Source organism: Orcinus orca, chromosome 15, assembly GCF_937001465.1.
Source record: "Orcinus orca chromosome 15, mOrcOrc1.1, whole genome shotgun sequence".
In the NCBI taxonomy this organism is placed as follows: Eukaryota; Metazoa; Chordata; class Mammalia; order Artiodactyla; family Delphinidae; genus Orcinus; species Orcinus orca.
The window spans coordinates 72,186,001-72,202,983 of NC_064573.1; the positions used below are offsets into that span (position 1 = coordinate 72,186,001).

The following is a 16,983-nucleotide window of genomic DNA, read 5'->3' on the forward strand; positions in this document are numbered from 1 at the left end:
GTCTGAGGCAGTCATGCGGCAAGAGACTTTGGGGCCAATCCTTCCCGTTTTGACAGTGTGTAATCGAGGTGAAGCCATAAATTTTATAAACAAGAATAAACGACCCTCAGCAACATATGTCTGCTCGACCCTTTCCAAGGTGATCGTAAATAAAGGCACCTGCTCACTGGGGAGGGACGTGGGCACTGCAGATGGCCGAAGACGAGGGCCAAGGGTTTGTGCCTTGGGAGCAGCTGGTACGGGGAGGACCCCCAGGTCCTGGGTCAGCTGGACGCCTTTCTGCCATTTATTCAATCCCTTCCCCAGGCTGCCTTTGCCCTGGTGCACGCTGAGCGGGCCTGCTGCTCACCCTTCCTCAGAGAGGTAGCTTGTAGGGGGCTCCTCCCGGGTTTAGGTCCCCTCGTCTCCTCCTCTGCCCCAGTTATTTGTCAATCATGTCCTCTGTCCCAAGAGGGCACCTTGTGGGAATCCGAAGACCAGGTTCTGCTGCTGCCCGCAGGGAGTCCTCGGGCACTGATCCCTTTTGGCTCTCGCTGTTCTGTGACCGGGTCACCCTCCCTTTCACTTCGGCCTGTTGCTCCTGGAGCCACATCCCCCTGGGCTGGCCTGGCCCAGGACCCTCTGGAGGCCCCCATCTCCCACCGGCTCGGGAAGTCTTAACAAACCAGAAGTGCTACTCCCGGTCCTGTGCGCTCCACCTGGGCCTGAGCTATTTGAAAGTGCTTTGAAAAAGGATAAAACCCGATTCAAAAGTAGCTACATTTTGTTTTTGTTGAGCTGCTGCCGTGTGCCAGGCCGATGGACATATTTCCTGAACCCTTGGAAGTTGGTATCATTGTCCCCAAAAATAAAAGCTGAAGATTGAGGTTCCGAGTGGTTACAGATTCCCTCAAGGTGATTCAGCTAGGAAGTGACAGAGCTGGATCTTGATTTCAAATAATAGTAATAATCAAAATAATAATAGCTAACATGAGACGGGGGAGCATGCTAAGCCTTTTAAACATTGCCTCGTTAAACTCTCCCAGTGGTCCTGTGGGGTGGATATGATTTTCATTCCCATTTTACAGTTGAAGAAGCAAGTCCAAGGAAGACGGAACGACTTGCCCAGAGTCGTGATGCTAGGAAGTAACAGAGCTGGTCTTGGACCCAAGTCTGCCTGAAGCTGACGCCCATTCCGAGCGTTTGACTGTTCTCGCACCACAAGCCTGGGGCTCCGCAGAGCCAGCAATGAGGCCGCTGGAGCAGGCAGCCCTGTGCACGGATTCACTCCTGAAGTGGGCGCTGCACTTGAGAACTGAGAGCAGAGGTTCTTCCCCGGGGCTTCCACGGGTTGTACGCAGACTGCTGTATCTACTCAAAGAACTTCTCTTGTCCTTTGCAGATGTTTCACTACGGTGGGAGAGGATGCACAGAGCCTTCATCAGGAGTTTGTGAATCTGTGGAGTGGGACAGCACCGGGACACCCCCAAAGTTCCTGGGTGTCCCCCAACCTTCCAAATCCCGGTGTCCCCAACCAGCTCATCTCCTGCCTCTGCTTGCGCCCAAGCACTGTCTTCCACGATGGACTCCAGAGAAGAAAAGTGACAGGTCAAGGCAAATGAACACTGCACCCTGGCTGGGCTGCAAAGGGGGCCTCAGTCCTCTCCCTAAGCAAGGTGGGACCAGCCTGGGTCCAGTATCGCCAGTGGGCCTGTTCTGAAGGGAGGGGTGAGCCACAAATCCTCCCAAGGCACTGATTTATGTAGCATTCATGTGGAATTTATTACACAAAGGATTTTATTCAATTAAACTTGAAATGTGTCTGGATTCTTAAAGGTTCAGTAATGATAACTGGGACAGAGGGATCATAAAACTGTATGGGTTGTCGGAGGAAGGTGTGAGGGTGGAGTGGGGGGAGATGAGGGTGACATTGCAGCTGATGGGGGATTTGGTACCGGGGACGTTTGTCATTGGGATGCGTTACAAGTTCGGGTTATGAAAATTACTCGGTGAAAAATGCACATTAACAATAGCCATGAAGTATCAGTTAAGGGAAAGTAGGTTGAGAAATGAGACAGCAGAATCTATTAGTGCCTGACATTGTTCTCAGCGGCCCAGGGCGTGATTAAAATGACTGTCAAGTGGCAGTCGGGGGAGGAGCACTGGGCCGGGAGTCACAGGGCTGCGTCCCTGGCCCACATCTTGGCACTGACTCCCTGACACAAGCTGGTTTGCAAGTCTGTTTCCCCCCTCCTGCCATAGACAGTGCCTCCCTCAGGGTTGCTGTGAGGTTTCAATGCGATGATGTTTGTGGAGCCCCTGGCCTGGGGCCTGGCATGTCAAGCCCTTCGACAATGCTGGCTGGTGGGCTTCTCGCCGCTGGAATATCCAACCACCTCTGACTGTGGCCCTAAATACGATCCTGAGAGCCAGACCTGGACCAGGGAGAGGCAGGTGGAGCACTTTCTTGGGTGCAAAATGTATGGGAACACCCCCAAATCCAGGAAGCAAGAGAAATAACTTCCATGCAATTTTTTACAGAATTTTTTCCACTGCAGTATTTTTTTTTAGGATTTTTTTTTGATGTGGACCATTTTTAAAATCTTTATTGAATTTGTTACAATATTGCTTCTGTTTTATGTTTTTGGTTTTTTTTTGGCCGCAAGGTATTTGGGACCTTAGCTCCCTGACCAGGGATCGAACCCACACCCCCTGCACTGGAAGGTGAAGTCTTAACCACTGGACCACCAGGAAAGTCCCTCACCACGATATTTTTAAAAATCAAATTTATGCAAAACCAAAATCTATGATTGACAAGGTATCACCATTATAAATAAAAACAGCCTGCCATTTCTTTCCCGACCTGCGTTGCTGTGTGACGCGGACGACCATTTACAAGGGTTGACAGCAGTTGCAGACGGGCTTTATATACAGTCATGTGTTTCGATCATGGAGTTTTCATTAACTTTTCCCACTGGGTTCGAGACCAGGGAGGATGTTTTGCTAAGTGTACGGAGGTGAACACATTTTTCCTTTTGCTTCCAGCTCCCACATGTCTATGTAAGGTACAGCAGAAGAGCGAAAGTTTCAAACTGACCCGTCCCCTGGGCGAGCCCTTCCCCAGCAGGCCGCCTCAGTTCTTCCCAGGTCAGTGGCACAGGACATGCCTGCACCTGCATGTTTCTCAGGGGTGTTTGTTTCTCGGGGATGTTTGCTGGTGGAAGGGATGATGCAGGGGGTGTGGGACCTGGGAACCCAGAATTACCATCTGGCTTGCGACAGCCCCTCCCAGCAAGGGCTGCTGGGGAGGGGATATGGCTACAGGAAAAGGCCTTGTTTCAGAGATCATCCCATGAGGACACTGTATCTACTTAAAGAACTCCTCTTGTCCTTTGCAGATGTTTCACTACAGTGGGGCATGTGGGACTTTTTATTATGTACGTCCTGCTCCTTCCAGGAAGATGCTAAGGTGTGGGCAGGACCTAGTCACTTGATGGATTTGCTGTGGGCTCTTGGAACATAACCCTCCCCGGTCCAGCCTGAGTGCCTGCCCGACAGTGAACCACCTTTAGCCTATTCTGTAACGTTCTCAGTTCTGTTCACACAGGCCGAGTGCCCACCATGCACCAGACCTGGCGCCAACTGCTGGCCGGGGCCACTTCCTGGAGGGTTTTCACTTTCACTCACGGTCACCTGCACCTCAGCCACTTTGCCCAAGTCCAGGAACGAAAGGACCCAGAAGGGACGAGATAATGATGTTCCTCCAGCAAAATGAGCAGGTAAGGTGGTTAAGAACGAAAGCAAAGCTAGCACAAAACTCATCGTTTTAATGTTTCCTAACTGCTGGCAAGGATGGCTGGAGGGACCAGACTTCCGAGCTTCAGGCTAATAAATGATGGCTGGATGGAGTTCACTGGGTGTTTCCGCCCTGACAGTTACTGAGAGCCTGCCCTTCCCAAGTTGCTTCCTGCAATTAGTGGCGTGGAGTCTTCAGGTTCTCAGGGCTGCCTCCTCGCCCTTCATAAATATCCCCCTTCCCAAGGACACAGCTGGCACTGGCAGGGTCACTTCCTAGCGGGAGGGAGCAGCAGTGACAACTGAAATAAAATAAGCTGTGGCCTGGATCTCAGAGGCATAAACCAGCCAAGTGCAACATCAGAGAAGTAGGTCTGGTCTGCGTCAGCCTCGCTGGAAACATAAGAGCTTATAGCCTGAAGCTGAACGCAGTTCACCTCTGACCCTGGACGCCACCTGCCCGGGCAGGACATGCCCTCATTAAAGTGGTGGTGTTCCTCTCCCCGGGATGTCCGTCCCTTGATGGAGGAAGGCTCCCCTTTAGAGAAGATTCTCCGGGCTGCACCCTCGCCACACATGCACTTCAGTCCAAGTGTTTCCGAGGCCTCGCCTGTCAGTCTGCAGCCGTCCTTCCCCCTTGATGAGTGGCTCAGAGGTGACTAAACTCCAAATCCTGTCTGCCTTACTCTTTATAAATGTGACATTTTAAAGCCCCTTTGGCACAGGTAAATCACAATTACATTTCCAAGGGCCTCTGGTACCATTCCAAATGAGCTGCCAGTGGAGGGCATCTGTCTCTCTCTCTCTCTCTCTCTCTCTCTCTCTCTCACACACACACACCCACACCCACACCCACACACACACCCCACACACACCCTCAAGCCTTTCCCACTTTTATTCTTTTTTGGAAGGCTGAGGAGAGCCCAGGGGAGGGGGCTAGAATTCTCCACCGGCCTCAGCTCCTGAAGGAAGTGGGGGGCCCTGAGAGGAAGCGGGGTCTGGACAAAAGACCAGCTTCTGGCCCCTCTGGGTGAGATCTTCAGGAATCAGGACACGAGGGCAAAGTCTTCCTTTCCCGTTGTCACTGTGGAGGAGTCTGCAAAGCTCCCTTTTTCCATTATTTCCAAGCGCCTCAGGCATGGACCGACAAGTCATTTTTCTTGTATATTTTTTCTGGATTCCCCTCCTTCATGGCTGTGTATCTGGCTAACGTGAAGAGATAGTCACTGAGTCTGGAGGGGCAGAAGAAGGCAAATGGAATGATCTGAAATGAGAGATCAATGCTAACAGGATCCTCCCTATATTAGCCTTCTAGGAGGAAATATCAGTCACGTGCCCCAGGAGCATCGGGTGGGACAGCGGGTGCTCAGCCAACCTGGGCTTGATGGATGGCGCTCCAGGCCAGCTTCCTGAGAGCCCAGCGCCCGACTCTGGCGCCAGGGCTGGGGTGGCTCCTGCAGGATGAGGCCACTACCCTGTCTGACCTCACAGGGCTGGTGACTTTGGGCCACTCCCTGGTTTCTGCACCTTCCAGTGAACAGGACTGGTGCCTCCCAAACTGGGGTGTGCACACAAGTCAACTGGGGATCCTGGTGACATGCAGATCAGATTCTGATTCGGGAGGACTGGCTGGGCCAGGCCCAGGATTTGGCAGGTCTAAACTGTGCCCAGGTGATTCTGGTGCTGCTGGTCTACTCTTTGAGTAGAGGGAGCCTAGAGCAGGCTTCTCAAGCTCGGCACTAGTGACATTCGGGATCATTCCTTGTGGCTGGGTGATTCTTCGTGGCAGGAAGAGGGAGCTGTTGTGTGCATCGTAGGACACTGGGCAGCACCCCAGCCCCCACCCACTTGTCTCCAGACATTGCCAGACATCCCAGTTGAGAAGCACTGGCCTGGAATGTTCTAGTGGGCTAGACCCTAGTGCCCCCCTCCCTTCTTTCTTTGACCCGGCGGCGATGGGGCCTCTGGGCAGGGCTGGGTGGGGAGGGAAACAGGAGAGGCAGCAGCGAGCCTGCCCCTCAGCGGCTGGCAGTTAGCTTGCGAAGCTGCCCTGTGCTCTCCCTTGTTTCCGGGCCGCACTGACCCCACCCTCCTCTTCTCTCCCTGCCCCAACCCTACCCCGCGGCCAGCTCCATGCCAGGTCCTGCTGGAACCTTCCCTGACCCGTGCCCCCTCCTGGAACCATGCCCCCCTCCTCCTGATGCCTGGCTGTCTCTCTGGGAGTGTGGTGGGGGACTGGGCAGTGGAAGACTCTGCTCTGGGTGATCGCCCCCGCCGCAGGGCTGTCATATGCTGGTTCCTCATCTGCACAGTGATGCCTTCCTTGCTAAGAGAACGAACTGGCTCAGCCCACACAACCTACATGGCTGGAAGGCTCCCCAGGATCACTACTGTGACATGAACAGAACGGTCCTCACTCCCCTCAGGCCCACTCCCCTCCCAGGAGGAAAGGAGCTGGTCAGGACCATCAAAGCCCAGGCCATGTCCTGGGGGAGGAGTGACCACATCAAGGGGCCAGACCCTGGCTGTGAGGTCACTTTTTGGACCCCAGGCAGCTCCTGGGGTCCCTCAGCTCTCAGCCCTGGCCTGGCCCACGCTGGAGCCACAGGAGCCAGGGCTGGAGCCACGAAGTGCCTACCTTTTCAGAAAGACCCTCCAGATCCCATCTGAGTACCTGTTTAAGAACTTGGCCACGTTTGCATCCGTCTCACCAGACTGGACAAGAGGCACCACGCTAGGAGGGGAGGAAACACAGCATCACACTACGTTACGGGCTCAACACGCTTGGGGGCAGGAGCTGCGTCCTGACTCAGCATTTCACTCCCGCTGCAGCCTCGCCAGTCTGTGTGCAGACACGCTAGATGGTGCTGTCTGCTGAGCGCCAGTGAGCTGGCAGCCCCTCCACGCACGTCGCCTCTGCTACATAACTCCTGCTGGGAGGTGCTCGCCCCAAACCGAGGCCCCAGGTTTGTGTCTCCTGCCCCAGGGGCTTTGTCACCTGGGCACGGGTTTGGTGTCCTCAGGACCCCCCCCCCCCACTCGGCCATTCCCTGATGTTGGGCCTTTGGGTTGTTTCCAATTTTTTGCTACTATGAGCACTGCTGATGTGGACAGCTTTGTACAAATGACTTTTTTCCTTTTGAAGCTGAAGCTCTTTGGTGACTCAGCATCACTTTAGGAACCACTTGGCCCCAAGGGCCTTTCATTAAAAGTGAAATCTTTATGACATGGGGCTATGGACGGAGCTCAGGTATGGAGCAGACACACCGGGGCTCAAATCCAGACTCTGCCATGGACCACCCAGGTGACCCTGGCCACGGTGTCACCTCTGAGCCCCAGCGTCCTGACTCCAGTAGAGTGGGGGCTGCCACCACCTCTCCCCCAAGGTTACCACAAGGAATCAATGAAATAATGGATACAAAGTGCCCAGCACGGTCCTGCCGGTTATATAAAGCAGGGCTTTATTCCCATTTCTCTGTAAAGCCGGCTGGCAGCCTGGTCTATGAGTGGTGTAAATGGAGATGTTGCAATTACTCTTTTTTTTTTTAATTTAGTTTTTATTTTTTTGCGGTACGCGGGCCTCTCACTGTTGTGGCCTCTCCCGTTGCGGAGCACAGGCTCCGGACGCGCAGGCTCAGCGGCCATGGCTCACGGGCCCAGCCGCTCTGCAGCATGTGGGATCTTCCCGGACCGGGGCACGAACCTGTGTCCCCTGCATCGGCAGGCGGACTCTCAACCACTGCGCCACCAGGGAAGCCCCGCAATTACTCTTTTAAAGTTTCCTTGAAAAGGCAGTCAGGAGCTTCTGGTGGGGGGCGGGGGGGGTGTGTCCCTCCTCTCCTGACTGAGTTGGGGGATTGGGGTAGCAGGTGGCTGGTCTGGGCCCTTCTCCACCCAGCAGCCAGCATGTCATCTCATGGCCTAAAACCCATCAATGGCTCGCAGGATAAAGGCTCTCAGGATAAATGCAGAGCTCTCGGGGCACATGAGGCCCTGCCCAGCCTGGCCTCAGCTCAGCCTCTAGCCTCGTCATGCCTCACGCCCCTCACTCTGGACCAGACACTCGGCGTCCTTTGTGTGTGTTCCATGCAGACTGCCGCCTCTGCCCTTGCTGTCCCCTCACCCTGGGCACTCTGTCCACTGTGCCCCCAGTACCCCCCATGCCCAGTCCCAGGCTGGGTCACTCTGGTGCCAAGTACCCTCCCTCATAGCTCTTATCATGGTGTGGAGCTTTTCAATCCTTTCTGCTCAGCTGAGACCACCCCCACCATTTAAATTAACCCCAGGAACAGGGAGTCCTCACTGAATACGCACCTGGATTTCATACCACGTGAGTGTTATTATAATTACAAATAATCGCCTAAACCCGCTGGGCCTCCCCCTCCCCTTTCCTGGAGCTGCCTGCTTCTGCACAAGCTCTGATCCCCACGTGCTGTTCCGCCCCCACCCCACCACCCCCGTCAGGATCACTGTCTCTCTGCCCAGGCCCCGCTCCCTCGGCCCCGCACCCCTGTACCGTCTCTCAGCTCGGCGGCACACGGCCCGACAGAAATGCAGTGCGGAGCTGCTCTTGCCTCCGGACTGAAAGGAGAAAGCGGGTGTTGGCTGGAAGGGTGGGGGGAGGGTGCCCACTGCAGGCAGGGAGCCTGGATGGACTGAGGGACACACAGGCCCCGCCCACAACAGGCAGTGTTCTGTCTCCAGGGGCCCTGCCGGGGCACACCCACTGGGTACCCCTCTCCAAAGCAGGCAGGACTGGGGAGGGAGCCGTGACGGTCTGGAGGGGACTTGGGGGCTGGGGGAAAGCTTCTGTCGCTGTTAAAAACTAAAAGGGGGGAGGCTGAATTCCTGCCTGTGTGTTTTGGTCAACACACTGGCCCGCAGCCACCCCCAGGTTGAGGCAGCCCAGTACCTACAGGCAGGATGAAAGCCGTGAGCAGGGGCAGCTGGCTGGAGTATCTGTCGATCCACTGCTCCAGCTCCAGGATGGGCCCTGCCTCGAACGTGGCATGTTCTGTGGAGCCAAGGAGAAGTGGCGGTGAGGCCACTGCCCCAGGATCACAAGGAGCCCACCCCGTCCCTCCCACCTGGGTGCCCACCAACCATTCCCCTGGCTCAGAGGGACCCTCCGTCTCAGGCTGCACAGGCCAGGTTGACAGGGGTCCCAGGCGACACCCAGGACAGAGTCATTCCCCCCACCCACGGGCCCAGGCCCCCCAGGGCCCTCTGAGCACACACAGTGGGTTCAGGGAGAGAATTACTTAAGTGAGCCTCCCTGGCTGAGGAGCGCGGTGTTGCCAGTGCAGAGCCGACGTCCTGCAGGGAGCATTGGATCTGGGGAGGAATGGAAGGCATGGGTGAAGACCCTGTTACGCCGGCCAAGCGGGGCTCTCGTGCGTCCACGTGCAGGGCTGGGCCTGCCGGGAGCTGTCAGACCTCTAAGGAGCCGGCATTTACAAAGGCTAATCAGCAAATTCTGTCTGAACCTGCAGCACAGCACGTCTGCCCTGTTGGGAGGGGCCCTGGGTGACGCAGACGGGGAGTGTCAAGCGCCCAGCGATAGTCAGGAGGAGTCTTCTCACCCCGACCCTCCTCTCCCATGTGCCGGGCCCTTCGAGGTCTTTTTCTTTTCTCTAAACTGACGGCCTTGGTTTTCTAACCTATAACACTTGGGCGGAGAGACCCAAATTGACAGTGCTTTTTAAACTATACAGGACAGGGCTGTGCCCTCTGATGAGACAGCCACCGTGGCAGTGTGCCGGGAGCAGGACACAGTCGGTGAGAGTAGACGGTGCCCACCCGGGAGTGGACTGGAACCTGTTGAGCCACCGAGCAGCAGACGCTGGGTAAGTTCCTTAACCTCGTGGTGTCTCTGTGGCTTCCGATGGAAAGGGGCATCACAGTACTACTCCGCCGCCGGCCACCTGCGGCGTTTACCCTGGGGGCTGGAGAGAGGTGGCCCCAGTCTGGGAATCCGATCCCAGCCCCGCTGATTCCTGGCTGTGCGGCCTTGGGCTGAGCCTCAGTTTTGTCCTCTGTAAAACGTGAGGGCTGGCCTCCACCTCATGGGCTTCTGCAGGGAGAGCCGGGAACAGGCTGCCTGGCCTGCCATAGGCCCGGAGCAGCTCCCGGGGGCCAGGCGGGGAACCCAGCTGAACAAGCCACAGTCTGCACCCTTGGGGCGCCCAGGCCACACTCCTGGTGATGCTTGCCTTTAGAGGCAGAAGCACAGGAGCTGCGGAAGCCTGGGAGAAGCACCGGCTGGAGGCAGGGGTGGCCAGGGAAGGCCCCGGAGGAGGTGATGTTGAAACTGTTACCCAAAGGACGTGGTCTAAAGCAAGGGAGGGGCTCATCACGCCACTGACCCCCTCTTCCCTCTGCAAACCCCGCTCAGAGGTGAGCACGGCAGACAGAAACGACCACTGTAGACGCCAGCAATTCCTCATTCTGAGGCTGAAGACCAGTCTCCCTCATACAGGAGGTGCCTCATTCATAGAATGTTCCAGCAGTTTAGGCCTCCCATCTTTCTGCAGCCCCTCACTACCCTGTGTCTGCTCCCAGGGGCCCCAGTGGGCTCCAGCCTGGCCTGGAGGACTGAAGCAGGCCGAGGGCTGACCCTCCAGGGAGCAGCTGACTCAGGTCAGCACGCAGACTAAAACCCCAGGTACATTCTCCATGTTCTGGGGGTGGTGGCCCTGCCTCTATTTCTGAAGTCCTCTCTGTGGGCCAGAGCCCCCGCTGCCTCTTAAGAACAGAACAGTAATTCTAAGAACCCTACCATCCCCCCCACCGAGGGCTAACCACAGCTGGGCCTTTCAAGTCTCTCAACCTCAGGGCCACTAACACTTTGGCCCAGGTCATCCTCTGTCACAGGGACCATCCTGTGCGTTGTAGGACGTTTAGCCTCATCCCTGCCTCTACGCACTAGATCCCAGTAGCACCTCCACCTCCAGTGTGACAACTTAAAACATTTAAGTTGCCCAGACAACTTAAAATATCTCCAGACATTGCCCTGTGTCCCCTGAGGGGCAGAACTGCCCTGGGCTGAGACCACTGCCCTTCACATTTCCCTCTCTGAGGCCAAACCTCACCACTCACCTGTGAGGGAGGGTCATCTCTGTGTGTCCCCATCTTACAGATGAAGAAACTGAGGCTCACAGAGGGTAAGTGGACTAGTCCCAGGTGACACAGAAAGGAACTGATGGTCAGTTGGCAAATCCAGTTATGGCCACCAGGCCTCGGGGTTGGAAAATCCCAGCTCAGGGTGAGACAATGTTACTCACTTTCTGAAGCTCTTCCACAAACGGGTGGCCCTTTTCTGCAATTAATTCCATAGCAAACCTGTGAGGAAGAAGGAAGAAGAATTTGCCTCGAATATAACATCCCCAGGCCCTGTCTTGCTGGAAGGCAATACATTCTCAGGGGATTGGCCATTTTGCTAATTGAGCTGTCACAGGAAGGCCGTTATTTTCTTGCTGACATTGAGGAACATCGTAACCTTCCATGTGGTTGCGGGTATTTGGTTTTCGCCACTCATCCAGCCAACAACTCCTCTTTCAGCGCCTACTCTGGCCAGGTCCAGGTGATTCAGTATGAACAGAGGTGACACAGGCCCCATTAGGCAGGACAGGGAGATGTGAATCAGATGTCACACGACTAACAGTGAAGTTGCAAACTGAGGTCAGTGCTCTGAAGGAAAGGGTGAGAGTCCTGGGATATTTGGCCTTGATTAGGGTTCAGGGAGGGCTTCCTGGAGGAAGCAATGCTGGAAGTGGGACTCTGAAGGCTGAGTAGGAGTTCGCTGGTAAGGCTGGGTGGGGCAGGAAAATCAAAGTGCCCCCGATGCAGGTCAGGACTGTGGCCCTGGCCTCCCTCAGAACACTGCACCCTCTTCTGTACCAGTCAGGTTCCTTGCCAGACAGTGGTGTGTTTGAAGGGTTCCTGGAGAAAAGCTTCACGAAGGGACTACTGACAGAGTGGGAAGGCTTATGGGAACTGCAGATGGATGGCAGAGATGAGCAAAAGCAAGAGCCTGAAGGGGCAAGGGAGGGTCAAAGGCACTACCAACCCTGGAGAGAGCTGCATTCTGGGCAGAGGCCACCGCCAGGAGCTGGGCAGCTGGGAGAAAGCAGTGGAGAGCCCCACAACTGCCAGAGCCGCACAGGGCTGGGGGCAGGGTCACACATACCCCTACCCCTCTCACCCTCGTCCGATCTCCTGCTGGTGCTGCCCATTGGTTGGACCAACTCTAAAGCCAGAGGACAAGGGAATCGTGGTGAGACCATCTCCAGGCCAGCCTCCCAGGCACAGGAGAATGGCTTTGAAAGGGCAAAAGAAGAACTACTGTGCATCTTCTAGCCCATCGTACAATCAGAACTAAATAAGCACACACGTAAGCTGTCCCGTGTTGGTCTTCCCCTCTGGATGGTGAGGCGGGGGCGTATGCCTCAAGCCTGGCACATTGGAGATGCTTGGGAATATCTGCTCACCGAGGATGTTCCCACGACAGAGGCCAGCGGGAGGCCCCTCCCCATGCTCGCTCCATCCCCGCTCCCACCACTTGTGGCTGCCCCTCCAGCATCTGTCTGCTCCGCCCCGCCCGCTGCACCGCACCCCGCAGACCGCAGGCTCCATGAAGGCAGGGCTGAGGCTCCCCACTCAGCAGAGCCTGGCACACGCAGATGCTCCGCCAACATCTGAGGACGGAAGAATCCACAACTGAGCTGTGGCCAGTCCCCTGCACCACATCACCTGCGGGATGATGGCCTGCTGATTTGCTAATTCTAAACAGCCGATGCTAGAACCCGCCTTCCTGCCCCTCTGCCCACTTCATCTTGTGTGCACTTCCCCCTCGCCACACCCTTCCCACACACACCAAGGGGTCTGCCCTCTCTCCTCTGCTGGCAGACTAGCTACATTATCCTTCCTGAGAACCTCACTTAGGCCCATCACTGAGAAATGGCCACCATGAACAGGTAAGTTTTAATAATTATGATGGTAATAATAGCTAGCATTATGATTGGTGCTAGGTACTGTCCTAAGGGGGAAACATGGAGTTCTCTCATTACATCCTCACAAGAACCCAATGAGATTGGATACTATTACTAGGATCACTTGACAGAATAGGAAACTGAGGCTCAGAGAGGCCAGGTGATTTGCCTGAAGTCACACAGCCAGTCAGCAGTGGGAGAGAATTTGAACCCAGGTCTGTCTGATTACCATGATCTTCACCCACAAGGCCGAGTCAGAACTTGTGAACTAGTACTTCTAATACCTGCAGCTCATGCTGCCAACGGCTTGCTGAGCATGGTGGCCTGAACTTTGTTCTCAAATATTTGCGGCCCCTCCCACCCCTGCTGCTGTCACATGTGTCCACGTCCCTGGCTCTGGCCAATGAAATGTGAGCAGAGGTGGCGTGTCACTTCGTGGAAGCTTTAAGAGCCAGCGTGGGCATCACTGTGGTCTTTCTTCCCTCTGCCACAATTACTGGTGTGGTTCTAGACAGAGGCTGTCCCACCAGCCCGGGTCCCAGAGTGAAGGCCAGGCAGAGAAGAAACATACCCAACCCACGATGGGCTTGAAGTGAGAGGATGAAATACGCCTTTGGTGGTTTAAGCCACGAAATGTGGGGGCTGTTTGTTACACCAGCATGGCCCGGCCAACCCTGACTACTTCCCTGAGTCCACCTTCTAAACTCTGGCTGTGTATATGCTTAAAAAATAAGCCTCCCGAAAGGGATCACGTCTGATGCCCTGTGTACTGTGCTCGACTCACCTGTCACTTTGCACGTGCACCTCAATGGCACACACATACGAGCAGAGTGAGGGAGCAGGGATGGAGGGGCGAGGCAGCATCACGTGGTGAGGGATGGAAGCCACAGGCCAAGGAAGGTTTATCGAGGGCTGGCAGCCTCTGGGACTGGCGGGCACTCTGGAGAGCTGCACATCAGTCATGCCCTCTAACAACCAACTCAAGCCCGACCTCAAGGCCAATCCCGTCCCCCTTACCCAATGGCTGAACTTAATTCATCTGTAGTTCCCACGGCTTCAAACACCTGGTCATCTTTCGGTCTCCTTTCTCCGGTGAAGGTGCTGGAAAACCCTGTGAAAATGTTTTGCTGCCCAAATTAAAGAGTTTTTTTTCCTGATATGCTCTTTTAAAGCATTTTTCCACTTGAAGGATAACATACACAGAAAAGTGCTCGAATCTAAGTGTACAAGTTGATGAATTGTTACTAACTGAAACAGACCTCTGTGATCAGCATCTAGATCAAGGAATGAAATAGGAGCCTCACCCTAGAGGCCCCCGTGTCCCCGCTTTCAGTCACTGCCCCCCTCCCCAGGGGTAACCACTGTCCTCACTTCTTCCCTGATATACTTTATTTATTTATTTATTTATTTTTGGCTGCGCTGCTTGGCTTGTGGGATTTTAGTTCCCCGACCAGGGACTGAACCCAGGTCCTTGGCAGTGAGAGCGTGGAGTCCTAACCACTGGACTGCCAGGGAATTCCGTCCCTGGAGTCTTTGGCTGGAGGGCATCAACACTATCATCCCTTTGCATCTTTTCTTTTCTTATTGTGATAACATAAACATAATGTAAAATTGGCCATTTTAACCATTTTTAAGTGTACAATGGCATTAAGTACATCTATGAATGTTTTTATCTTCTTACTACATAAATATACCCCCAAAGCAATAAATACTGGTAATCTGCGTGGTTTTTTTTTTTGGTGGGGGGGGCCATGCCACGCAGCATGCGGGATCTTAGTTCCCCAACCAGGGATCAGACCCGCGCCCCCTGCAGTGGAAGCGCCAAGTTCTAACCACTGGACCGCCAGGGAAGTCCATGCGTGGTTTAAAACTTTAGAAAATGGTATCATACTGATATGTTCTTCTGCATCTTTTTTTTTCTGTACATCATGTTCTGGCATTTTTTTTAATTATCAAAGCAATATATGCTCATTACAAAATAAATAATAGAATAAAAGTATGTACAGGAAACAATGAAAGCCCGTCTATTTATTCCCCTCTCCCACAATTCAATCTCTCTCCCAGGTAACAGTCCAAGGTATAACCTTTCACAATGTTCTATGCACACCTGAACACACATATAAATATACACACACACTTTTATTCAATGGATTCCAACTATTTGGATTGTTCTGCAACTTGCTTTTATCACTTAATATATCTTGGGCATCTTTCATTTCACATCACATTTGGGTGACGCCTATTGAGATCTGTTACATACTTTTAACGTCTGCAAACAATTTGGAAGAACTTTAAAAAATATATTTTAAAGCTATTATTTATTTAATTCTCATTCCAGAATTTTCCATCAATTTCTAGTGCCGCGTGACATACAGGATCTTAGTTCCCTGACCAAGGATCGAACCCATGCCCCCTGCAGTAGAAGCGTGGAGTCTTAACCACTGGACTGCCAGGGAAGTCCTAGAATCTGGAAGAACTTTAAGATGGAATCTGCCATGTCTTTCTTTGCATTTTTCACCTGTCCCCACCCTACCTTTGTCTCCTGTTTTGGTGTAGATCTTGGGGAGCTTGGGTGTCTTCGAGGAAGGCTGTGGCCTAAGGAGAAATAAACATCAAGAGATGATGAGTGAGGACGGCATATATACTGGGGCACGTCCTTCAGTGGGTCACAGTTTGCTACCCATATCCTCAGAGGCAGCACTTACCCCCTTCTGCTTGGATCTCTTGAAATCTTTCCCCTCCGTTCCTCTTAGTTTTAAGCCCTTTGTGGGCAAGTTCTATGTCTTGCCACACCCGCATCTGCAGAATAGCTGATGTAGTGCATTGCTCAATGCAGACGCTCTATAAATATTGGCTGAAAGAATTTATCGATCACTTTCCATAGTCTCTGCACTGTGCTAAGTGAATTACAGGCATTATCTCCTTGAATTATCCCTGGAATCTTCCCAAGCACTACCTATGATGTTCATTTTTTTTTTTTTTTGCGGTATGCGGGCCTCTCACTGTTGTGGCCTCTCCCATTGCAGAGCACGGGCTCCGGACGTGCAGGCCCAGCGGCCATGGCTCACGGGCCCAGCCTCTCCATGGCATGGGATCTTCCCGGACCGGGGCACGAACCTGCGTTCCCTGCATCGGCAGGCGGACCTTCAACCACTGCGCCACCAGGGAAGCCCGTTCATTTTGTTTTTGAGGAATCTGTAGCTGACGGGATGAGACTCTGCCTCCTAGGTCACCACGGGAAGAAACGGTAGGGCTGGGATTCTTGCCCAAGACTATCGACACCCCAAAACTGTTACCTCTGCTCTACCAAGCCAGGGACTCTTGGAGGGAAAAATCCCTGGGCCATTACCATACTGTAAAGCTTCATGTATACTCCGAAATGGAGAATTGCCAAAACAGGGTTCGAAAATTGGCATTTTCAAATAGCAACACCTTTAATAAAGACGTCAACATTAAAATGTGACATTAAAAGGTTATTCAAAGGTTAAATTACTGGATCTGTGAAATAGATTAATCCATTATTAAGTCAGGGTCTGAGGTCCGGAAACGGGGTGCAAGTTTCAAGGTATATGATGACAGCCATCTTTAGACCGTATTGGTGTATCTCTGTGCCTTAAAGTATAAACTGCTTTGGAGAGAAGTTAATATCCGAATCGAGGCCCCTCCTGATTGTGAGGCCAGGCAAGATGACCCTCTTGGCTCACATGGGATATGCCCTGTCCTGATGGATGCTGGGCTTCGTTTGGACTTGTCTTGCGCCAAGAAACCTTGGTCTCTGGCTTCCACGGAGCCCACGTTGCCACGGTGACGTCACGACTAAAGAGGACGTCACCTGGCGATTGCTGCGGTGACCTCCCAGCGGTTTGACGTAACCACGGCGACAACATAACTCAGGGCAGGTGCCTGAGTTACCCTCCCAGCCAGGTACTCACCTGTCCCCGTCTTCCACGCCCTGGGGGCCGCGGCTCTGGAAACGGGGACACAATAGCTTGCGGGCGCCGAGGCACCCGCGCAAGCCAAGGCGACCTCCCAGGCCCCACACAGCCATGGTCCAAGGATCTGGTAGGGGACTGACCCTGCCAGGCTCCCGTCCAGACCCCGGGGTGACTCCACCTACCTCCGGCCGCACCACCCATCAGCCGCCATCTTCCATTGGTCCGTGGCTCTCTCCCCAGGGCGGGACACTCCCAGAGACTTGTTTCTCATTGGTTTACGGAAG

The 16,983-nt window shown here is 54.0% G+C and overlaps 1 protein-coding gene across 1 annotated transcript; it reads right to left on the reverse strand.

Moving 5' to 3' along the window:
• Positions 1-3,786: 3,786 nt before the first annotated feature.
• MMAB (metabolism of cobalamin associated B) lies at positions 3,787-16,880 on the reverse strand. The gene is made up of 9 exons (XM_049698390.1): positions 16,697-16,880; positions 15,298-15,359; positions 13,782-13,875; positions 11,058-11,115; positions 9,036-9,108; positions 8,691-8,788; positions 8,291-8,355; positions 6,449-6,508; positions 3,787-5,006 (listed from the first exon to the last, which is right to left on the reverse strand). Exons 1-9 carry the CDS (start codon positions 16,810-16,812, stop codon positions 4,907-4,909), a joined length of 726 nt encoding a protein of 241 aa, XP_049554347.1. The 5' UTR covers positions 16,813-16,880; the 3' UTR covers positions 3,787-4,906.
• Positions 16,881-16,983: the final 103 nt, after the last annotated feature.

Excerpts from the sequence above, each read along its gene's own strand:
- MMAB (XM_049698390.1), bottom strand. The coding sequence starts at position 16,812 with ATGGCTGTGTGGGGCCTGGGAGGTCGCCTTGGCTTGCGCGGGTGCCTC. Across the intron at positions 15,360-16,696 it reads GGCGTGGAAGACGGGGACAG|GCCACAGCCTTCCTCGAAGA; the intron begins GTGAGTACCTGG and ends ATTTCTCCTTAG. Across the intron at positions 8,356-8,690 it reads TCACGGCTTTCATCCTGCCT|TCCGGAGGCAAGAGCAGCTC; the intron begins GTAGGTACTGGG and ends TTCTCCTTTCAG.